The following is a 25784-nucleotide window of genomic DNA, read 5'->3' as shown; positions in this document are numbered from 1 at the left end:
GTCCCTGCACAAAATGACATTAAACGGAAATAACACCATTTAAAACTGCTTGCGGTTTTAATGTTATATCTGGTTCCTGCAATATGGTTGAAAATCATTGAGAAACATGGCATGGGTAGCCCTCCCTGCCCATTACCAGCCTATTTGGGTCTTGTACGCATATTAAGGGGAACCCCGTACCCATATTAAAAAAAGGAAATGCGTGTGGCCCCCAGGCCCTATATACTCAGAACAGCAGTATACAGGCGGTGCAAACAAGACAGGGACTGTGTAGGTTTGTTGTGTTAAGTTGAATCTGTTTGTCATTTTCAACCGGTACATTTTTAAAGTGTAGCTCCAGTCAAAAAAACTACCTTTAAGCTTTTTGGAAAACATAGGGAAGGGTTATCACCCCTGTATAATTTGTTTTGTCGTCCATCTTTTTTCATCTCACTTGCTGCTGTCTCCTTGCGTTTGCAAGTAGGAGATGTTTGTAAGTTGGATGTTTGAAAGTAGGGGCCTGCCCTATATTATAGCGGTATGTACTGGGTACAGAGCACGCAGACAGCACGCACTATCTCCTAACACTACTGACTGCAAGCTCTATTATTAACCACTTGTTAGCCCAATGTTTGCATAAAGTGAAAGATGAAGTTATGCTGAGTAAATAGATATCAAACATGTCACTCTTCAAAATTGCACATGCCCGTGGAATGGCGCCAAACGTCGCTACTTAAAAAATCCCCATAGGCGACGCTTTAATTTTTTTTTTACTGGTTACATGTTTTGAGTTGCAGAGGAGGTCTAGGACTAGAATTATTGCTCTCGCTCTAACATTCTCGGCGATACCTCACATGTGTGGCACATGCGAGCACATGGGGACATGGGCGCTTTAATTTTTATTTTATTTTTTTATTGTTCATTTTACTTTATTTATGTTAGTTTGACATTTTTTTCCCCAAAAATATATTTTTGATCACTTTTATTCCTATTACAAGAAATGTAAACATCCCTTGTAATAGGAATATGGGGTGACAGGTCCTCTTTACAGTGAAATCTGGGGGGTCAATATGACCCCACATCTCACCTCTAGGCTGGGAAGCCTGAAATAAAAAATAAAAAAAAGATTCTGGCTTTGATCGTACTGGCGAGTTGGTAGAAGCACCGGAGGGCGGTGAGGGGTGGGGGGCGTCTATGGCTGGGTATTTCAGGGTATCACCGAGTATGGCTGGGTATCTCTGAGTATGGCTGGGTATGGCAATTTATGGCAGGGTATTACAGAGTATTGGCGGGGTATTGGCGGGGTACTACAGAGTAATAGCAGGGTACTGCAGAGTATTGGGGGGTACTACAGAGTAATGGCAGGGTACTGCAGAGTATTGGGGGTACTGCAGAGTAATGGCGGGTACTGCAGAGTATTGGGGGTACTGCAGAGTAATGGCGGGTACTGCAGAGTATTGGGGGGTACTGCAGAGTAATGGGGGTTACTGCAGAGTAATGGGGGGTACTGCAGAGTAATGGCAGGGTACTGCAGAGTATTGGGGGTACTGCAGAGTAATGGCGGGTACTGCAGAGTAATGGCGGGTACTGCAGAGTATTGGGGGGTACTGCAGGTTAATGGGGGTTACTGAAGAGTAATGTCGGGTACTGCAGAGTAATGGCGGGTACTGCAGAGTATTGGGGGGTACTGCAGAGTATTGGGGGTACTGCAGAGTAATGGCGGGTACTGCAGAGTATTGGGGGGTACTGCAGAGTAATGGGGGTTACTGCAGAGTAATGGGGGGTACTGCAGAGTAATGGCAGGGTACTGCACTGCAGAGTAATGGCAGGGTACTGCACTGCAGAGTAATGGCGGGGTACTGCACTGCAGAGTAATGGCGGGGTACTGCAGAGTAATGGCAGGGTACTGCACTGCAGAGTAATGGCAGGGTACTGCACTGCAGAGTAATGGCGGGGTACTGCAGAGTAATGGCAGGGTACTGCAGAGTATGCACTGGTATTGCAGAGTATTGGCAGGGAATTGAGGGGTTAAATTCGGTGAGCAGCGATGTGGGCACTGCAGATGCAGCCCACATCGCTGCTGACACCGATCTCTTTCCCCTCCGCTGTACCGATCGGTACAGAGAGGGGAGGGAGGAACAGGCGTCATAACATGACGCCGGTTTGTTTCCAAGTGATCACTCCGTCATTTGACGGAGCAATCACGTGGTAAACGGTCGCTATGAGCGGCCGTTTACCGTGATCCGTGATGCGACCCGGCGGTCACGGATGCTCTCGAGTGCGCACACCTCGGGGGCACGCGAGAGCAGAATTCTGGGAGGCCGTTAATTAACGGCCTCTCAGAGTTAAACAACCCCCCTGAAGCCGTTAATCGGCAATGGGCAGTTGTTAAGTGGTTAAAGCTAGATCACTAGCTATATAGGTGAGGTGAATATAGTGGTGTATACTGCAGTCAGGGCACAGACAACAACCACTACACAGCAGCAAGATAGGAAATCAGCCAAAAACGATTGGTGTGTACTGTGTTGAAGGTACACAGAACACCCACTGCTTCAGATGCTAAGTAACACACTACACGAAGCCGCCTCAAAGGCGGCCTTATATAGTGTGGGGCGTGCACTACACAGCCTGAGCTATGATTGGCCACAGGCAGGATGCCTGTGGCCAATCATGGCTCTCCTCGCTGCCGGCGCTGCGATTGGCCAAGCATGCGGGGTCACAGTGCATGCTTGGCCAATCATGGGGCAGCAATGCACTGCGCCACCGCAGTGCATTGTGGTCCGCGCGTGCGTCACTCGAATTTTGACGCGAACGGCCCAAACGTTCGGAATTCGCCGAACGCCCGAACAGCCAATGTTCGAGTCGAACGTACGTTCGACTCGAACACGAAGCTCATCCCTAGTGCTGATCAACCATTGTGTATTCCTTTGTGTGTTAGTTTCCTGCCGTGTGCTCTTCTACTGTTTTCCGTTACCGACTTTGGCGTGTTTTGACTATCCCTGTTTGCCTGTGATCCTGACCTTTTGGCATTGTCCCCGACTATTCTTGTCTGCTTGTGGCCCCGACCTTGGTTTTGTCCCTCACCATCCCTATCCTCCTGTTGCCTACTGTGAGTGTGAGCTGGGGGACCCTGGGGGTCGCGACCTGGAGCCAGTTGCAGCCAAGTCCATCCTCACCACCAGAGGCGCTGGTGAACACCTGCTGGCTCTTAGACTCCGCGCCCCAGGGAATCTTACGCTCTAACCCCAGTGGGATCTGTCCTCCGTCTGCAGCAGTCAGCCGTAGGGTCCACAACCTTGCAGTGCACTCCTGATCCTACGGTGTGCACCTGTCACCTCGCCTCAAGGTGACCTGACAATAGGGTTTAGCTCTGGAGACATGCTTGGCCAGTCCATCACCTTTACCCTCAGCTTCTTTAGTAAGGCAGTGGTAATCTTGGAGGTATGTTTGGGGTCGTTATCATGTTGGAATACTGCCCTGCAGCGCAGTCTCCAAAGGGAGGGGATCATGCTCTGCTTCAGTATGTCACAGTACATGTTGGCATTCATGAACTGTAGCTTCCAGTGTCGGCAGCACTCATGCAGGGCCAAACCATGACACTCCCACCACCATGCTTGACTGTAGGCAAGACACACTTTTCTTTGTACTCCTCACCTGGTTGCTGCCACACACGCTTGACACCATCTGAACCAAATATGTTTATCTTGGTCTCATCAGACCACAGAACATGGTTCCAGTAATCCATGTCCTTAGTCTGCTTGTCTTCAGCAAACTGTTTGCAGGCTTTCTTTAGAAGAGGCTTCCTTCTGCAAAAACAGTCATGCAGGCCAATTTGATGCAGTGTGTGGCGTATGGTCTGAGCACTGAAAGGCTGACCCCACACCCCTTAAACCTCTGCAGCAATGCTGGCACAATTCATATGTCTATTTCCCAAAGACAATGTCTGGATATGACGCTGAGCACATGCACGTAACTTCTTTGGTTGGCCATGGCGGCTTTATGTCTTGGCCACTTTGCTGCAGCTCAGTTTCAGAGTCTTGGCAATCTTCTTATAGCCTAGGCCATCTTTATGTAGAGCAACAATTCTTTTTTCAGATCCTCAGAGAGTTTTTTGCCATGAGGTGCCATGTTGAACTTCCAGTGACCAGTATGAGTGAGAGTGATAACACCAAATTTAACACCCCTCCTTGTAACATTAACGAGTTACATGACCCCGGGGAGGAAAAATTGCCAATTTGGCCCAATTTGGACATTTTCAATTAGGGGTGTACTCACTTTTGTTGCCAGCGGTTTAGCCATTAATGGCTGTGTACTGCGTTATTTTGAGGGGACAGCAAATGTACACTGTTCTACAAGCTGTACACTCACTACTATACATTGTAACAAAGTTTAATTTCTTCAGTGTTGTCACATGAAAAGATATAATGAAATATTTTCAAAAATGTGAGGGGTGTACTCACTTTTGTGAGATACTGTATATATATATATATATATATATATATATATATATTTAGACACAGGCAAGATTTTCATACTTTTGGCTCTGTATGCCACCAGCATAAAATTAAAACAAAACAAATTATTTTGAAGTGCAGGCTTTCAGCTTTAATTCAAGGGGTTGACCATAAATATCAAGTACAAATTTTAGGGACTGCAACCATTTTTTAATTCAGAGTCCCCCCATTTTCAGGGGCTCCAATGTAATTGGACAAATATAATCATAAATTAAATGTAATTTTTTTATATTTTGTTGAAAACCCTTTACTGGCAATGACTTCCTGAAGTCTGGAACCCATGGACATTACAAAAAACAGGCTTTCCTCCTTTCTGATGCTTTGCCAGGCTCTAACTGCAGCTGTTTTCAGTTGTTCTTTGTGGGTCTTTCAGCCTTTAGTTTTGCCTTCAGCAAGTGAAATGCATGCTCAATTGGTTTGAGATCAGGTGATTGACTCCGCCATTGCAGAATATTCCACTTCTTTTCCTTCAAAATGTCCTGGGTTGCTTTTGCCCATCTGTACTGTGAAGTGCTGTCCAATCAACTTTGCTGCATTTGGCTGAATTTGGGTTGATAGTATATCTCTAAACACTGCAGAATTCATCCAGCTGCTTCTGTCTGCTGTCACGTCAACAATAAACGCCTATGACCCAGTGTCACTGGAAGCCATGCATGCCCATGCCTCCACCCATCACACTGCCTCCACCATATTTTACAGAGGTTGTCTGCTTTGGATCATGAGCTGTTCAAAGCAATCGCCACACTTTTTTCTTCCCATCATTCTGGTACAGATTAATCTTAGTTTCATCCACCCAAAGAATGCTTTTCCAGAACTGGTCTGGCTTTTTTTAGATGTTTTTTTGGCAAAGTCTAATCTGGCTTTTCTTTTCTTCAGACTTATGACTGGTTTACACCTTGTGGTGAACACTCTGTATTTGTTCTCGTGAAATCTCTTGATTGTAGATTTTGACAATCATACACCCAGCTCCTGGAGAGTGTCCTTCACTTGTCTGGATGTTGTGAATGGGTTTTTCTTTACCATAGAGAGGGTCCTGCGATTATCCACTACTGTTGTCTTGCTTGGACGTCCAGGTCTTTTTATGTTGCTGAGATCAGCAGTGCGTTCTTCATTCCTCAGAATGTACCAACTGTTGATTTGGCCAATCCTAGTGTTGCTGATATCTCTGATGGATTTGTTTCCTTTTTGAAGCCTTACAATGGCCTGTTTCACTTGCATGGACAGCCCTTTTGAACGCATGATGTAGGTTCACAGCAATAGATTCCTAATGCAAATACCACACTTAGAATCAACTTTAGGCCTTTTAAACACTTAATTGATGAAGAAATAATGAAGGAGTAGACCACACCTGACCATGAAGCAGCTTTTGATTCAATTGTCCAGTTACTTTTGGTCCCTTGAAAAAGGGGGGGGGGTGGCTATTCTTAAGAGCTGCAATTCCTAAACCCTTCCTACAATTTGGATGTACATACCCTCAAATTAAACCTGAGAGTGTGCACTTTTAGCCCATATCCATTATATAACAATAGCTTAAATATGTTTTGGTAAATAACTGAAAAAATTTGAAACTGCTTGTCTATGTATGCATACACACGCACATATAAATTTATATTATACACATACACACACAATTTATTTGTGCTGATCATAGCGCAGAACCTTTTAAGTAAAAAAAAAATAACTACGCTCTTTACCTTGTCATAATAAGTTTGTCAGTGGGATTCCAGTGAACACAGAATCCTGCTGGCAATTTTGTGATATAACCTTGTAGTACTGTAGTTACAAGTCTATTAACATTATTTTTTTTTTACTGCAGCTCACATGAAACTAACATTTTCAATGCTATTGAAATCTATTTTCCTCTCAGCAGGTAGATTGCACTATACCACCTACATTCCCTGACACAGGCTATTCCATTTTATAGGACCAGTAAATCTAATACAAACTTCTACTGCAGAGACTCTGTACTTGCACCCGCCGAAGAGTCTTCTTAGTGGCTCACTTTTTTTGTTTTTATCAAATAAACAAAAGTTATGGAATATTTTAGTTGTTTTAATGTGAATGTATTGTTTAGGTGGCCACTGAGTTACTTTGGATAAATCTCTGACTGTGTGTCAAATTTTAGGCTGCCCAAAGAGATGATGGCCCCTCAATGCAGCCCTTTTGGATGGATTAGGAGACAATGTTATGTGTGTAGGGCAACCCCTGACTCATAGTTATTTGGAGAACAAAGGAAATTGGATCGGTTAAAAAGAACCTTTCCAGTACATGATTTCTTCCATTTCCCCAAAATGAGGCAGTGTCAGATCTGTTGTATATGCCTCCTCCTTGTGGTGCCTTAGGCATGTAACAGCTGGTAAGAAGGAGTTTAATGTGTTTCCTTTAAGGATGATCTCCTCCTGATACACCCAAGGAGTGATGTCTCAACCATGTGAGATGGGCTAGTGCACAGCTGCAGGTGACTTGATTGGCACGACTCATATAGGCTGCACTAGTGGAGCATGCAGGTTCCTGTACACAAGTGACATGTGTAAACATTTTTTAGACAGAAGGTGGGGCCATAGATTTAGTTTGCAACCATAGATTCACGATAGATTCACTAAGATGTAACGCCTAAACTCTGGGGGGGGGGGGTGCTGATGCATTGGATTAGGGTGGTGGAGTCCTGGGGTACAGCCCAATATCTGTACACATGGTGTACATCTCAATTTTGCAATTTCTGGCAGGACTCCATATATATAGTGGATGGTGTGGTTTGGGTGTAGCGAAAGCAGCATCATGGAAGATTAGGACTGCGTCTTTGGCATTCCCACGTGGGCTTCTCCAGGAGCGGGCTGAAGTGCACTCTGACCACGAGAACAAGGGATTTGTATCTTGCCACTGAAGATGAATAAAGATTGTTATGTTTGTTACCCTAATGTTTGTCTACTGAACATGATGTGGCATATTGAAAAATGTATCTCTCAAGGGTTCAATAAAAAACATGAACTTTGCTTTAGACTGGAGCAATGTTATTCAAGGGTATGCCTGAATACCTGGAGGGAAGCATGTGAAGTGGGCCAGTACACTGTTAAGCCATAGGTGGCATGATAGGCACAACATATAATTGGCTGCCTTGGTATACTGGATCCTGAAATCAAATGACAAGCGTGAACCTGATTGTGCAAGGCCTTGGTGGTGGCTACTGGAAGGAGGTCTACACTCCTATTGGTAAGTGTGGACCCCTCAAATGGAACACACAGCAGGTGACCTGAGCCCCTATGTCACACGGGCCCCAGATGCACAATGAAATCGTTAGAGCCACAACCTGGCTGCAACCATATAACCAGAATACAAGACCTTGTGAAAGAACAACTCGAAACTAGAGGGATTTGTGCCGAGTTGGACAAGGGGGATGGTTTCCTGGGGCTTTAGGCCACCACATTAACACATGGTAAGCAAATAAGCTGGAAAGCAGCTTGGGAGAGCTGCATAAGTCTGTAGGCCCCTAGCTGAGCAATGACAGTGTGGGATAATTAGTGATCTGCTTACAAGCAAAGGGAGCGGAGAGGGAGCTATGGCAAGTGGGTATTAGTGTGTTGGGGGGCTTTACACAGATGCTGTCAACTTTCTTTGAATGGGCAAGGGGAGCAAGGCGATAGTGTCTCTTTAGGGCAGAAGCTAGGCATACATGGTGAGTCAGATTGTGCTTGCATTTCCAACCCTATACTGATGTATGTGGCCAGCTTTACCCTGTGTTACTGCTAGCAGAAAGACTTGCAGCATAGGAGTCTGGTAACTGACTGGTGTGGACAGCTGCAAAAACAGAAAATAAACAGGAATAGTTAATGAATAACATACACATCTATGGCCATAATGTTAACCCTCTGCAATCTCCTGGGAGTGTTTTGTGTTTTTGCCTGCAAAACCATATGACAAATTTGCAGCTGCTATAAAGCCACTGACAGGATGACAACCCAGTTATTATAAAGGATGTTTAAAAGTGACATTTGGAAGTATTAAATTACATTACTGAACAGAAATCTTCTGTGTCTTTGAAACTAAGCTACCCGCCATGGCATCCTTGTTACATATGTACTCAGTCCCTTAGGGCTCATTCAGATGGCAGATTAGTGCCCTCCTCTGTGCAGAGTTGCTGGTAGGTGTGTGTGCATTCACCTTGGAGCTGTGTGCAGGCAGTCTATAGAAGTGGATGCACATGCAGCGTCAGCACAGACACAAGTTGACATGTGGGCAGGAGCAGGTACACAGATCCAAATTCAGAGCCTCCATGCACCCGCTCTTGCCCACATGTCAAACTTTGACGTGTGTTTGTGTCCATGCCACTTCTGCATGTGCACCCACTTCTATAGGCTACCTTCACATAGCTTCAAGGTTTACATAGTACATGTATATGTACTAATCCTGGCATTGAGGAAACTGTTGTAAGCATTTTCATATACATGCAACCTTCATTTAGCTGTTTCTACATAAATATCCATTACCTGTAAGGAATATCATCATGCCGCAGCTCAATACACATTGACACTGGAGAGTTAGAAACTTTTGTTGTGGTGTCTTGGTCAATAGTGCCCTCTGCTTCAAACTTAGCTGACATGTCAACATGGAAGAAGGAGGTGTCAACTTCTGTCTTCAACTCAAACACAAGGCCAGCTCTGTCATAAAAGAAAACACATGGTCACATCCAGTGGCGAAGCTAGACATTCTTTCACCCAGGGCAAAGACTTCGTTTGGCGTCCTCTTTTCCAAAGAGGACGCTGTCAGTAAGGCAGTGGATGGTGTCAGTAGTTTTTTATTTTTATTATGTTTTTATAATCCCTGTTGGGGGGCTTTAGTGGGATATCAGGGGTCTAAACAGAACCTTGATGTCTCACTTATTAGACACAGAAATTGACTGAGGACAGATTCCTCAGTGCCTTTCTCTGCAACCTTCCTAGGCTGCCAACATCACAGGGGGTTGGTGCCACCAGGTGACATCGCTGGGTGGCCCTGCAGCTTGGCTATTTAGGAAATGTCACACAGTGGAGCAGGCAGACCATGGGAGCATACGTTGCCATCATAGCTTTTATTTGCTTCTTTTTTTGGGTTCGGCAGTAGCGGCAGGCATTGTGATTGATGATGGATCTACAATGGGGGGGGGGGGGGGCATTGGTTTTTTTTTTGATAAAGGACTTGTCAAAAACTCTTGTACTATCTTTAATAATTTTTAGAGTTTTTTGCTGAATGGGTAGGAGTACTATGTAACCCATACTAATTCACATAGAGGGGCCAAGATCTTCCCTATTCCGATAAGCCATCCACCTGCAGATCTCAACAACCACAGCCCTGGGTTGTGGGGAAGAGGCTCTTGTTCCCATAAACATGGGGACAAGGTGCTTTGGGGTGGGGGGGCTTAGCACCCCCCCCATGTTGAGGGCATGCAACCTGGTATGGTTCAGGAGGGGGGGTTACTTGCACATCTCCTCCCTTTCCTGACCTTTCCTTGGCTGCATGCTTGGATAAGGGTCTAGTATGGATTTGGGGGGGGGGGGACCATGTGCCTTTTTTTTCACAATTGTTTTTTTTTTTGCAGCAATTCTTTTTCATTCATCTGTCTACTGATGCACCCCCGCTGACAGCTGATGACCCTTCAGCTCTTAAAGACGCAGTGGTCGGCTTCCTGGCCTGCTCCTTAGCAACCAGCTATATACAGCGTTTTTAAAGGGGGGGGGAACAAAATGCATCAAAACACAACACTTGCGTTTTTGGTGTGACTCCATTGAAGTCTATTACACGCAAAATGCAATCTGCTAGGGGGGATAAAAAGTCCTTGACACCTTTCTAAAAATGCAGCACCATAAAACACACAGATGTGAACTACATCAAAGCAACTACAGTTAAATGGACTGTAGTGTATTTCTGCAAAATGTAAAACGCACCAAAAAGCACATAGGTGTGAACATAGGGTTAGTCTAGTGTTTACATAACAAAAAACTGCTCTAATGTGAATGAGTAACAAAAATAATTCTGCAAGATATATACAGTACAAATATTATATTTTAAAATGAGTCGCTAACACAATCCTAATAATTAGTGAAAAATCCATAAATTAGAAAAAGTCCACATGTGTAGAAATAAGATGATAATTGATTGAATAGCAAACGGCATCCACCACCATAACTGGAATAAATCCTCCTGTGATATCACCGCCACCAAGTGCCAAAATGCTTGCTTACCAGCTGCTGTTGACCCTATGTTATAGGAAGTCAAACATGCTTTGGCTTAATCCCCAGCCAGGGCCTTTGCTCGCCTATGAGTCCTCTTGGGTGCCTACATCGATCCTCCCGTTAGAGATTTCATGTAAGTATCCAATAACAAAAAGAGCTCCACATAACGTAAAACAATATGTACTTTACTAAAAACTACTTCTTTAGAAGGCTGAATGGTCCCAGTCATATGGAGATCTCACAGGAGTAGGGTTGCAGGTCAGTCAATGGGAATTCCATCACTAGCCTGGCAGCCTATAGGCAGGGCTTTCTCCCGAAGTAAATGGAGTCTGCGGTGTACATGTGCAGGTACACAATTTTGAAAGGTCTGTAAGAAAAGCTTCCACAAAGATATAAATCTTACAGGAGCAAGGTTACTGGACAGTTACATAATGCTTCCCATCCCACTGTATGCAAAGTGTGTTAACCACTTCAGCCCCAGAAGAATTTACCCCCTTCCTGACCAGGCCATTTTTGCCATTTTCCGCTTTAACTAACAATTGCGCGGTCGTGCAACACTGTACCCAAACAAAATGAATGTCCTTTTTTTTCCCACAAATAGAGCTTTCTTTTGGTGCTATATGGTGCGTAAATTTTGAAAAACAAAAATACAATATTTTGTACTTTTTGCTATAATAAATATCCCACATTTAAAAAAAAAAAATGCTCAGTTTAGGCCAATATGTATTCTTCTACATATTTACATACAAAAAAATATTGATTGGTTTGCGCAAAAGTTATATCGTCTACAAAATAGGGGATATAATTATGGCATTTAATTTTTTTTTACTAGTAATGGCGGTGATCAGCGATTTTTATTGTGGCAGACAGATCGGATACTTTTGAAAGTTTTTTGGGACCATTGACATTTATACAGCGATCAGAGCTTAAAATAGCCATTGATTACTGTATAAATGTCATTAGCAGGGAAGGGGGTAACACTAGGGAGCGATCAAGGGGTTAACTGTGTTCCCTAGATGTATTCTAACTGTAGGGGACTGACTAGGGGAGGAGACTGATCGGTGTTCCTACTTAGTAGAAACACACGATCTGTCTCTCCTCCCCTGAGAGAACCGGGATTTCTGTGTGCACTGCGAAATGGTGCAGGAATCAGATGGCATTCTAGTGTCGACCAAAATAAGGCTTCTGCACCATTGTGGTGCGAATGTAATTTCAGTCATACAGTTTGGCTGAATTTGCATCGCATGAACATCGCATGTGACCTGCACAGCAATGCGGTGCGAATCACATGTGATGTCAGTGATCGCACAAGTGTGAACCCAGCTTTAAATCCCATTGCATATAAACAGATGTGTCAAACAATACAAAATGTATTAAGATTTCCTTTATAACCATTTTTGTTATTAATACACATACATACCTCAAAAAGAACAAAATTAAAGTCGTTTTAAACCCAAAAGCAATCATTTATTATATTGCAGCTTACCAATTCTTGTGATTGCTGTATTATTTTTCATTTTTAAGCTTTCTTTCTTCTATTTTCATCTGGTGATCCTGCCAGTAAGTCTGTTATGTTTTAAAAAAATAAGCTCTCTTGCAGATTGATCAATTACTGGGATGAGACAAACCATTTAACACTGGTAGGGGTGCTTACAATGATCAGTTTTTATTTATTTGATTAAAACTTTTATCCCAAAAGGAAAAATAAACTGTTTGCTGTAACCAATTAAAAATTGTTAGCTGGAGTTTGGCTTCAACTTTTTAGTTTGAGGGAAGGATCCTCCTATTGTTTTCATCTGCCATCTTGGCCTCTGTTTAATCTTCAGCTGTCATGGTGTTGCACATGTGATCAGTTATGACACCAGCCATTGGATGGTTTGACAGTTTGGTTAAGAGCACAACTAATGTGACAGTTACATTCCAGGGAGGTGCCGGGCATGTAACTGTTTTTTGAGACTGTTAAATTGATGGGTTTACTTACGCTTTAAAGCAGAAGTAAACCTATCGATTTAACAGTTTCAAAAAACAGTTACATTATCAGCATGCCAGGAATGCTGACTTTCATATCTGTTTGATCTCCTATCAGTCGCACTGTCAAATCAAATGGTTAGAGTCATGTGCAGAACCATGGCAGTTGCAGATCAAACATAGGCTAGATGGCAGCTTACTTGGCTGAAAAGGATAGGAGGATTTAGTTCCGCTTTAAATCTGCTAGTACATCTAACACTCCCCTCCATCCAGACGGACAATACTGCTGTCCAAAGGTGCCCCCTGTGCTCCTTCATCCAGAGTGGAGGCACTCTAATACAGGATTTGTGTTACTGGCCAGATCACCAAGGGAAGGCAGAGGGGAAAAGCCTAAAAAAGAAAACCAATGCAGCCACCACATCTTATAACTGATAAGCTGCAATGTATAATATTTTTGGTTTTAGGTTTGATACTGCTTTAAAATAGAAGTATGTTTTTTTTTTTTTTTTTTGCAGATTCATACTTACCAATCAGTCCAATGCTGCATCTGTCCCCTGCCAGCTCTAACACTGAGAACTGAGCGATCAAACACTGCTAATCGCTCAGTTCTCAGAGCTCCCTGAGCAGAGAGCTGGTGACTGTCAAAGAATTTTAATAACGGTTGCAGCACAGCCCCATAGACTTCAAAAAATCTGAAAGGCATTGCTGCCTGTCAGACTTGGAATGCTGAGTTTAATTTGCCATGAAATGTTTACAGTCTCCTGTAGCTGCTTGTTAAGTTTTAAGTGGGTGTTCAGGGGGTGGTAAACCACATCTCAATGGCCTGTTATACTGCCCCCTGACCACCCATGTCTAATGCCTTGTACACACGGTCGAACATTCCGACCACAAAATCCGTCCAATTTTTTCTGACGGATTTTGTCCGAAACTGGTGTTGCATACATATGGTATAACAAAGTTGTTGGAAAATCTGATCGTTCGGAACATGGTGACGTTCATTGCATACGACGGGACTACATAGAGACTAGTAGCCAATAGCTTTGGTTTCGTAATGTGATCTGAGCCTGCGTGGCACTTTGTCCGTCGGAATTCTCTACAAACGATCAGTTTGTAAATTTTTTTGGTCGGAATTTCCGACAGAAAAAGTCCGATAGAGCCCACACACAATCGGATTTTCTGACAATATAATCCGATCTGACCTTTTCCGTCGGAATTTCCAACCGTGTGTACAGGGCATAATAGTTCCAACACACACTGCCATTATGGATGCTGGGAGCCCACCCATTTATAGAAAGGGGCATTGGGTTATGCATTCCATCAAATTTATTGGCATTTGCCACTCAACTGACTGTGAAAAAGGATTTGCAGTGCAATAGAAGCTGCTACTTATTTCTGGTGGGGAACCTGCAAATAGTTTGCAAATCAAGAACTGTGCGAATCCCAGGAATTTTTATACCATTCCTATATAAGACCAACTTAGATATGATGTCTTGCATCTTTTTTCAGGTTTTCTTTTCCTTATTTATAGATAACCTTCAAAAATACCACATCATTCCCTTTCCCCTTTCTTTCTCTCTATCTCCCGTGTACACCCCCCTCCCCTTTTTTTCCCCACACACAGCCACACACCAGCATTGAATCCCTGCAGATAATTGGGGACTTATTGTTTTAGGGTCTTTTATGTTGAACTTTAGGCCGTAAAACTACATTCCATTGTGTTTGTGACTTTGATTGCATTCTCTGATTATTTGTGATGAAAGCAATGTACCATTGTTATGTGATTGGGTTTTATTTTCATAAATTATTTTTGTTAAATATGAAGTATTATTTATTTATTTTTATCACATTGCAGTGAACGAACTGGTAAATCATGCAAATCCGAATATATTTTTATCCTGCTGACTACATGCATGCTGATTAATCAAATCTACAGCAGGTCATAACTCATGAGTCAATTTTACCTTAATTCCGGAATACTTCAGATAAAACATACATGCATATAACATTCCGCTTAATCAAAATTGAGGAAATCGCAAATTCTCCTAAAGCAATCACCACCATTCATCATGGACCTTGTGCAAAAGACAGTACTGTGTGTGTTAAGTAAAGTGGATCTCAGCTATGTCTCCAGAATTTGATGTGCTTTGCATCAGCATGCTGGCTTTACTGGCAGTGATATATATTTTATAAAGATATGACACATTATTTAATAGGATAAAGCATCACACAGAGACTGCTAAGTTAATGGGTTCACTTTCAAGTTTAAATCTCACAAAGATCATCTAAAACAGCATGTAAATTTATGACTCCTATCAATTTTAGACATAGCGCTGCAAAATGCGGAAGTATCTGGAGATGTACCAATGGCTCCATCTTGTGGAAGTATACAGTTAGGTCAACTTAAAGGAATCTATACTATAAGTTGGAGACTGCCATTGCTGGCTTCTCACACGAAGATGCTACTTTCTTCACTTTAAGGGTCTACGCACACTGGGTATAAAAAATGCTGCTTATACAGATGTTTTGTGTTTATCTTCCATCTGTAGAAGCAGCTCTATGTTAGGCTATGTGTGTATACATATTAGGGAGTTTATAGACATATTTTCAAAGGAGCGTTTAGAGGCAGAAAAAAAGCCTTCAGAATCATGTTTTTGAGAGGAGCTTTTGGGCAGAAAAAGAAACTCATAAATGAGCCTAAACATGGTGTTTGGCCTTTTTAAGTGTACATTGATTAGAGTGAAAAACGAGCAGAGGGGAATGTTTTGGGAAAAAACGCTTGTAAAAGCCACTGTGCATAAAAGTGCTCATAAACACTTGTGCTATATGAGCTGCTATGAGAATTTTTTATGCAGATTTTTTTCTGGCAGAGGTTCTAGCATTTGTTCTCTCCCTAGTGTGCATGGATCCATACACTGATCAATGACTTCAGTACATTCTAATGCCGCGTACACGCGATCGCACATTCAGACGGCTGTTGGCTCAAACTTGTCTTGCATACACGGTCGCACAAAGTTGTCGGAATTTCCGAACGTCAACAATGTAGTGACGTACAACACGTACGAAAAGCCAAGAAAAATGTTCAATAGCCAGTGCAGCTCTTTTGCTTGATTCCGAGCAATCGTGGAACTTTGTGCATCGGAATTTTGTACGCACGTTCGGAATTTACAAGGATTTTGTTGTCGGAAAATTTGAGAACCAGATCTAAAATTTTGTGCGATGGAAACTGTCCGATGGGGCCTACACATGGTTGGCATTTCTGACAACAAGCTCTGATCGCACATTTGCAGTCGGAAAGTCCGACCGTGTGTACGCGCCATTAGTCACTGACCTGGAGCAGGTACGCAGATCAGGAGATCCAACCTTTACTAATCTGCATACTTGATCAAGCTCAGAAAGTACAATGTACTAAAGCCAGATCAATATGAAACTGTAGAATATAAAACGAGCATATTTTTAACCACTTTAGTTCCAGAAGATTTACCGCCCCTTCATGATCAGGCCATTTTTTGCGATAAGGCACTGCATTACTCTGACTGACAATTGCACAGTTGTGAGACACTGTACCCAAATAAGATTTGTATCCTCTTTTCCCATAATTAGAGCATCCAATAAAAAAAATATAAAAAATCAAATTTCTTCATAATTTTAGGTCAATATGTATTCTGCTACATATTTTTGGTACAAAAAACCTTGACAAAGCGTATATTGATTGGTTTGCGCAAAAGTGATGTACAAACTATGGGATATATTTATGGAATTTTTATTTTATTTTATTTTTTTACTAGTAAACTTTTCTATGTTAAAAATTTCCAGGGGCAAGAGAGAGAATATCTTCACATATTCCCCCGCCAGACCTTTTCCCTGACGTCTGGCTTAGGATGGACCCCCAAAAGACCCTCAATGCAGACATAGACCTCACATTTTGCCGAATCCGCCAGGCGAACCCCATCATCCCTTGACTCCTTGGTCTTGCGTGAATCCGAGCCATTAGCCTTCGTTGTCTGGGAGGCAGACTCAACAACCACCGCCAAAGATAAGAGTGGCCTCGGCACTTACGGATACGTCCTTCCTCCCCTGCTCGCCATCTGCAACGTGGCACTAACTGCTGCTGCTGGCAGCGTAGAATGAAATATGGCAGAAACATCACTGTCTGTGGCTGCAGCAGGGAATCACACCCCCGTTGGCTCAAAAGCGGGCCCCGACAGTCCAGGGCGTAGCACCACGAAATCCAACAAATCCTGAAAACCGGCAAAAACATACCCCCATGGTTCCTTATTGGCATCCCTATATTAACCCCGCCAGTGGACCCATCCCGACCTACTGCAGCAACCCCCACATTCTGAGCTAATAAGGTAGGTAAAGACCGGGACTTACCAGGCTGCCTTTGCCTCGGATGGTGGTCACCCGCACTTCCGGATCCCAGCTGGCTCCATAGGGCAGGGTGCACGGGCGCCGATTGCCCATTGCCGTCATCACTGGAAACCTCGCCGGGTTCGCTGGACGATTCTCGTCGAGGCCCTGTCCCTGGTGCTTCCCTTGCTGAAGACTCACCGCGACATTCCCCCGATTCATCTTCACCCACCTCAACCCCCATTTTAAGGGGGCGGAGCCGCTCCTCTGTATATCTGTCACTCCAACTGTAGAACTGGAAGGCTGCATTGCCTCAGAAAAAATAGCAGATGGCACCAGCTGCTGCTTGAAGTCAGACTCTTCCCCTGCCGAGCTGCTCTCCCAGCTCTGCGGAGGGGGCCGACTGCTCTGGGTCCCTGACGAGCTGTGAAGGAGGGGAAACATGTGGCCTCTGTTCCCAGATCGGGTAACCATCCTCCCTGCACCAGAAGGGACAGGGCTAGTGCCGCTGCCCACTGCAGATCGATTCCCACGCCGTGATGGCCCCACGCTTGGCTCATAAGCAGATGAGCCAGCCGCTAACTCCCGATTCAGTGAAGTGCATGACGATTTCTTCCAGTCCCCTTGCTGGTGCCAGAGGCATGCAGCCCAGCAGGAGACACTGAAAGGTCCCCAAGAGGGGGACTCCCATGCGACCGCCAGACCCGGGAGGTGTATGAAGGGCTCAGGGGGACAAATCCTCCTAGCACGTTTTGACGATGGGGGGAGATCCAGCAGTAGACAGATCAACCCCCGACCCCCCATCATGCCCCATCTGCTGTTGCTGGAGCCACTGCAGGAACCCACACTACTGCAGAGGCCCTAACCTGGTCCCGCAAGGCCTTTACCAGGTGCTCAGGTTCAGCACATCATGATCTGGTGGACAGATTACTGGGAGGGCCTGGGTAAGTCCCAGCTGTCATGGTGCATGTTGGCACCAATGACAAAGTCAGAGGAAGATGGAGTGTCCTAAAAAGGATTTTAAGGACTTAGGTAAATTGAGGAAAAGGACCTCCAAGGTAGTATTCTTAGAAATACTAACCGGTACCTCGAGCCACACCAGAAAGGCAGTGGAAGATTAGGGAAGTAAACAAGTGGCTGAGGAGCTGGTGTAGAAAGGAGGGGTTCGGGTTCTTGTAGAATTGGGACTTCTTAGTTGGTTACCGGCTCTTTAGCAGTGACGGACTGCACTTAAATAAGGAGGGTACAGCTTGGCTGGGAGAGAAGATGGCCAAAAAGTTGGAGGGACTTTTGAACTAGGCGATGGGGGGAGGGTCCAGACATAGAGATCAGCATGGAACAAATTTCAGAGGGTAGTATTGGGGGCATTAGTAGTAGGTTGACTAAAGCACTTAAACCCGAGGTAAGAAAATTAACAAGTCCTAATTGCAAGCTCAGAACAACCAACAAGGAGATAGTACACAACCGGACAAAGCTACGAGGCTTGTTCACTAATGCCAGCAGTCTGGCTGACAAGATGGGAGAACTAGAGCTGCTGTTGTATATGGAGGATTTTGATTTGGGAGAATTTCAGAGACTTAGTTTAACAGCTCCCATGATTGGCTGGCAACCATTCAAGGGTATTCCCTATATCGCAGAGATAGGGAGGGTAAAAAAGGAGGGGTATGCCTGTATATCAAGAATGATGTATAAGTGAATGTGAGGGACGACATCACTAATGAAGCAAGGGAGGAGGTGGAATCCTTCTGGGTAGAGCTTCAAAGGGAGGAAACCAAAGGGAAAGTAATACTGGGAGTATGCTATAGACCCCCTAACCAGAGGGAGGAGGGGGACGTAGACCTCTCACAATTTGGAATGGCAGCAAGGGTGGGAAGTGTCAATATAATGGGGGATTTTAATTATCCAGACATAGACTTGGCGGAAGGAAATGCACATTCGTCTAAGCCCTTGTACACACGGTCTGACATTCCAACGATCAAATCCGTCGGATTTTGTCCGACAGATTTTGTCCGAAACTGTTGCATACACACGGTCGGACAAAGTTGACGGAAAATCCGATCGTTCTGAATGTGGTGACGTTATTTTCGTTACGACAGGACTACGTTCAGGCTAGTAGCCAATAGCTTTGGTGTAGGAATTTGATCTGAGCATGCGTGGCACTTTGTCCGATTGGAATTCTCTACACATGATCGGACAAGGTCCGATCGGATCATGTTGTCGGAAAATTTTACCGACAAATTGGAAAACTTGGTCCGTCGGATATTCCGACGGAAACAGTCCGATGAAGACCACACACAGTCGGATTATCCGACAAAACGGTCCGATCGGACACATTCCGTCGGAATCTCCGACCGTGTGTACAAGGGCTAAGGCTCACTACTTCCTAAATGTCTTGTAGGACAATTTCATGGGTCAGATGGTAAATGCACCAACAAAAAACAATGCGATACTAGACCTACTGATTACTAACAATACAGACCTGATCGCAAATGTGGAAATACGGGGCAATTTAGGAAACATCGATCACAGGTCAATTTGTTTCAGCATAAATCACACAAACAGAAAACAAAAGGGTAATACAAAGACACTGAATTTAAAATAAAATAAAAACTTTGCTAAAATGTGCTCATTGCTAGAAGATATTAAATGGGATAAAATCCTAGGAACAAAGAACACTTCCAGCCCGGACTATAGCAAAATGACGGCCAGGCCGTGGTTTCGTTATCCTGACTGGATGTCATATGATGTCTTTCAGGATAACTGCCGGCGCGTGTCCATGGGCAGTCTGACACACCGCAACAACGATCTCTGACAGAGGCTCTTTACCACGTGATCATCCATGTCCAATCAAGGCTGATCACAGTGTAAACAGGAAGAGCCATTTTTCGGCTTTTCCTCACTCGTGTCTGACAGACGCGAGTAGAGAAGAGCCAGACGGCGGCTCTCCTGACAGGGGGGGTCTGCGCTGATTGTTTATTAGCACAGCCCCCCCACAGATGCCCACACTGGACCACCGGGGATGCCACCAGGACCACCAGGGATGGCCAGCACACATGGATGACCAGGTATTCCCCCCATGGCCACCAGGGATGCCATGCAGTACCCTAAAAGATGGAAATCAGTTCCCAGAAATGGTGCCAGTAATTCCCCCCACTACAAATGCCTGCCAGATGTCTCCTCATCAGTGATGCCTAGCAGTGCCACCCATCAGTGTCCAACATCGCCACCCATCAGTGTCCATCAGTGCCACCTATCAGCGCCCATCCATTCCCATCAGTGCCACCTATCAGTGACAATCAGTGCCCATCCGTGCCACCTATTAGTGTCACCCATAAGTACCTATCAGTGCCACCTATCAGTGCCCATCATCAGTGCCACCTCATTAGTGCCACCTCATCAGTGCCACCTCATCAGTGCCCATCAGTGAAGGAGAAAACATACTGATTTACAAAAGTTTATAACAGAAACAAAGAAAAACTAAGAAAAACTTTTTTTATTGGCCTGGGATCAATCCTATTTAATGTATTTATAAACAATCTGGAGGATGGGATAAACAGCTCAATTTCAGTATTTGCGGATGATACTAAGCTAAGCAGGGCAATAACTTCTACACAGGATTTGGAAACCTTGCAAGAAGATGACAAATTAATGGGGTGGGCAACTACATGACAAATTTGGTTTAATGTTGAAAAATATAAAATAATGATTTGGGTGCCAAAAATATAAATGCAATCAACTCACTAGGGGGAGAACCACTGGGGGAATCCAGGATGGAAAAGGACCTGGGGGTCTTAGCAGATGACAATCTCAGCAATGGCATGTAATGCCAGGCTGCTGCAATCAAAGCAAACAGAATATTGGCATGCGTTAAAAATGGAATTCATTTCAGAGATAAAATGATAATTCCCCCACTCTACAAGACTTCGGTTTGGCTACACCTGTATTATGCCATCCAGTTCTAGGCACCAGTCCTCAGAAGGGATGTGCTGGAGCCATCCTTTTCTAGGCACAGGTCCTCAGAAGGGATGTGCTGGAGCTGGAGAGGGTCCAGAGAAGGGTAACAAACCTAATAAATGGACTGGAGGATCTCAGCTATGAGGAAAGACTGCAAGCACTGAACTTATATTCTCTGGAAAAAGAGATGCTTGAGAGGGGATATGATTTTAAGTGTACAAGATCAAATACTGGTGACCCCACAATAGGGATAAAACTCTTCAGCTCAAGGGAATTTAAAAGGAGATGAAGCCATTCACTAAAATTAGAAGAGAAGCGGTTTAACCTTAAACTGTGTAGAGGGTTCTTTACTGTTAGGCCGCGTACACACGGGCGGACTGTTCGCCCAACTTTGTTCGTCAAACAGTTTGACAAACAGTCCGCTCAAAATTAGCATGAGCGGACTTGACCACACACGACGAACGAACAGTCCGCTGAAAACTTGCGCGATGACGTGAACGGCACGTACGCCGGGACGAGAAATTCGGCGTCCGATACACTGCAATGCAACCTTCGCCGTGTAAATTCTTTCTGAGCATGCGCGAGACTTAGTATGCCGAACAAGCCTACACACGAGCGGACTGTTCGCTAAACCAAGTTTCAGCTGACAGTCTTACGGAAATTCCGAAAAACTTTGTTCGTCAGACTGTCCGCTGAAACTGTCCGCTGAAGCCCACACACGAGCGGACTGTCCGCTGAAACACTGTTCAGCGGACAAAGTTGGACGAACAGTCCGCCCGTGTGTACGCGGCCTTAGAGCGCTAAGGATGTGGAATTCTCATGGTTTCAGCCAGAAGCATCAATAATAAAAAAAAAAAAACATTAGACAGGCACCTTAAAGTGGTTGTAAACCCTTACAACACACTTTGACCTACAGGTAAGCCTAGATTAAGACTAAGGCCGCGTACACACGCGGGGACTGTTCGCCCAACTTTGTCCGTCAAACAGTTTCGGCAAACAGTCCGCTCAAAATTAGCATGGACGGACATGGCCACACACGACGAACGAACAGTTTGCTGAAACCGTGCGCGATGACGTGAACGGCACGTACGACGGGATGAAAAATACGACGTCCTATACACTGCATTATAACTTTCGGCGTGTTAAGCCTTTCTGAGCATGCGCGGAACTTAGTTTGTCGAACAAGCCTACACACGGGCGGACTGTTCGCTCAAACAAGGTTTCAGCGGACAGTTTTACGGAATTTCCGAAAAACCTTGTTCGTCAAACTGTCCGCTGAAACTGTCCGCTGAAAGCCCACACACGAGCGGACTGTCCGCCCAAACACTGTTCAGCGGACAAAGTTGGGCGAACAGTCCGCCCGTGTGTACGCGGCCTTACCTGTAGGTCCAAGAAATATCTCCTAAACCTACACGGTTTAGGAGATATTTGCCGAAAGACAGGCACCGCTGTCTATGGCGCATGCATCGTAGACGGCGGCGCGTAGGCGCACTGAGCGCGCCACCATCAACGGTGATATGCCGCGCGTGGCGGCTCCCATGCGCATGCGCGGGAGTGACGTCATCGCGGCTTCACCGAATGACAGCAGCGGAGCAGCGAGACCCACCGAGAAGATGGATGCGCCGGACTACAGGGGACAGCGGTGACATTGCTGGCTCCTGTGTCAGGTAAGTGACACATAATGGACTACTATGCGATGCATAGTAGTCCATTATGCTTTACCTTTGCAGGGAATGAAAGAGGAAGTAAACTCATCAGGGTTTACTTCCTCTTTAATGACCACAACATACAGGGATATACAATGTAATATAAACATAAAAGCATACACACAGGTTGGGCCTGTGGGACTTGTGTCTTTTTTTCGACCTCACCAACTACTGTATATTATTATGTAAGGAATGTACACATCCCTTGTAATAGAAATAAGGATGACAGGTACTTTTTATGGAGAGATCTGGGGTCAAAATAACCCCAAATCTCTTCTTTACCTTTAAAAGCAAATGCTAAAAGAAAAAAATTACTTCTAGCCTGCACTAGAACTGACATCATGGTGTAGCTACGGTCCTCCAAGGCCATAGAGATGATCAAAGAGTATCTTCTCTTTGATCGCCTATGAGAGCAGCCGGCTGCACTGTCGGATCATTTCTCGGTTGAACTGGCAGAAATGGTAAGCCTGAGAAACACCCACCTGCTGCTTTGGAAAGCGTTCCAGTGGCTCACAAGCTGCTCAAACAACTTTCTTGAGAAAGCCAGCCGCTGGCTGCAAAAAACGATTCCGGGGTTATGGTTGATATCTTCAGCCATAATCCAAACCATTTGCAAACGTATATATACACGTATTTCAGTCGGCAAGTGGTTAAATAAGTTGTAACATCAAAAGTATGTTTTGGGTATAAAAGTCTTCTAAAATACGTAACATTAGAACATTTAAAATAGTTAATTTTATCACATAAAAAAAATCTCATTGCGCATTAATACATGTTGTAAAATCTGCAGATCCTTTGAAAAGTTATCTCCATGATAAAACATGCAGTGATTGTAATCAAGTATACAAATTTACATGACTTTTTTTTATGTTTAAGCAGAAAATTACATCATACTTGACATTTAAGTTTGTCTTTGTTTGCTGGTCCCAGATGCTGACAGCAACGTTGGATGAGATGTCGAAACCAAGTCCACCCTGATACTGGACCATGGCCTGTAGCCCAGACTGCATTGGCAACCACTGAAAGAAAGGGAAACATAATGACTAAATTAAACCTGTATAATCTTTATGTATTTCAGGCATCTATGTCAGAAGGCATTTGAGATATATTATCAAAATGTTCTGAACTCTAATGCCATCATAGATTTTACGTTGCATAGCACTCAAGATAATCAGGTTTGCTTAAAATGAAACAAAAATAGCTGTTTGTTTCACCCTGGAGTTGACTTACTAAAGACAAATAGGAGTATTCATTGCACAAAGGAATTTTCCCTCAGCTTTGTGAATGAGATGAAGCTCTGTTGACTTGCAATATCCAATCACGGGCAAGCTAAAACTCAGTTTCCGTTATTTTCCTTGCATGTGATTTCACTATATTCACTAATGTTGGAATACATTGTTTATGTACGTTGTGCAACAACTACATCAAGCAGTAGATGGCAAAGTTTGTAGCTGCATCTATGATTAAACTCTATGTCTTTTATTTATAATAAAGTTAATTTTTCCTGTCTGCAGCTAAGCAGTAAAGCCTATGTGGACTGTGCAATCTCTGTCTGTTCTGCAGGGCTATATACAGAATTTCTAACAGGTTATTGGCCCAAACACCCACCCAGAGAAAAGCTGATAGCCCAGACACCCACTCAGACAACCAGAGAAAAGCTGACAACACAGTCATAGTCAGCTACAACATATAAGTTCAAAATACAGCAACAGAAAGAAGACTGCAAGAAAATAAAATGTCCTGTAACACAAGAAATCTGTCATTTGCAAATTTGACAAACCAGAACTACCATGGAAATTCAAGATGAAATACTGCTAATAAGAGAAGGTATGTGGAAATGTATAAATGAGGTCAGGCCAAAACACCCTTCAAACAAGTTGATAGAGAAAGATCAGAAAGATCAGAGCACAATCTCTTATAGCATAGAAAATTGATCAAATTATACATATATGTAAATGTCAAACTGATAAAGAAATATGGGAAGGATAACAAAAGGTGCATAAAAAAGAGCTAATATCAGCAATAAATGGTATTTGATTAGAAAGCTATAGCAAACCAAGCTGATGAATGGGCAGAATATGCAGGATTACATAACACACACTATGGAAATGGTTAAACTCCCAAGAGGTATAGAAGAAGGAAAAAAAAGTTTTACATGTCACAGCTGGTCATCCAGATGATGAAATGGCAATGGGATATGCTAAAGTGGTTGTAAACTCTCCCCCACAACGTTGTCCCATGTAAATCACTATAAAAAACCCTAATGAACACTGCTTGTAGATATCTCCTTACTTGCTTAGTATTGTTGTAATCCTTTTTGTTCTTTATAATGACGTCACTGAGCATGCCCAAATCTCCCCTGATTTACGGCACACTCTGTGTACTTGTCTATCTATTATCAGGACTTCCTACAGCACACAACACTGAAATCTCTGAAGACTGCATAATCACTCAGAGCTTCCTCCTACACCCCATGTGACCATGTGACGTCACATGCAGTGTAAACCAGGGCATCGGACAGCTTTACTGCAGTCTTATCAGCTGAAGCTGATAAGACTGACATAGGCAAACACTAGATAATCAGCACAAGTAAATACTATGAAATAAAACAAGTCAGCTATGAACAGGGAAGCAGGGTTGCCATAGAAACGTTGGATTCAGAAGGAGGCTTGGTTAACAGTACAGGAAGTGCTCAATGTAAGGGCAGAAATACACTCCAATGTGGACTCAGAAAACAATGCATAAGATGGCGCCTGCCTAACCCCTGGAAACAAGTTTTTTAAAGTTTCTTTAAACAGTAAGTAATTTGCGATTTGGGATGGATTACAGTGGCTATAGTTTGATAATTACTTATTATAATGGACTAAATGAAAAGAAGCATCAGAGTGGGAGAGTTTACTTCTTCTTTAAGGGAAAGTTTCAGGATGAATATAAGCGTAAAATAGAAAGCATTATTAGTGACAGTGCTTATGCCGCAGAGTTTGCTTTAAGGATGAAAAATAGGAATAAAAACAGTAACATGCCACAAGAAACATGTGAATGTTTTGTGTGCAAGAAACAAGATCATTTAAAAGCAGATCGCAATTCTGGATTGTAATAAATATGTT

The 25784-nt window shown here is 43.8% G+C and overlaps 1 protein-coding gene across 1 annotated transcript in view; it reads right to left on the bottom strand.

Moving 5' to 3' along the window:
- Positions 1 to 25784, bottom strand: part of LOC143930334 (microsomal triglyceride transfer protein-like) — a 250550-nt gene that overhangs the window by 17077 nt on the left and 207689 nt on the right. The window contains exons 16-17 of the mRNA XM_077454590.1: positions 23572 to 23696; positions 8978 to 9148 (exon numbers count right to left, since the gene is read on the bottom strand). Of these exons, the coding sequence (XP_077310716.1) occupies positions 8978 to 9148; positions 23572 to 23696 (296 nt within the window). The remainder of the gene's footprint in view (positions 1 to 8977; positions 9149 to 23571; positions 23697 to 25784) is intronic.

The sequence above is a fragment of the Lithobates pipiens genome, unplaced genomic scaffold, assembly GCF_037356315.1.
Source record: "Lithobates pipiens isolate NorthernLeopardFrog02 unplaced genomic scaffold, aLitPip1_a1.2 Scaffold_25, whole genome shotgun sequence".
NCBI lineage: Eukaryota > Metazoa > Chordata > Amphibia > Anura > Ranidae > Lithobates > Lithobates pipiens.
Note: the sequence above shows the minus strand (reverse complement) of the source record. Positions and strands in the feature narration are given on the sequence as shown.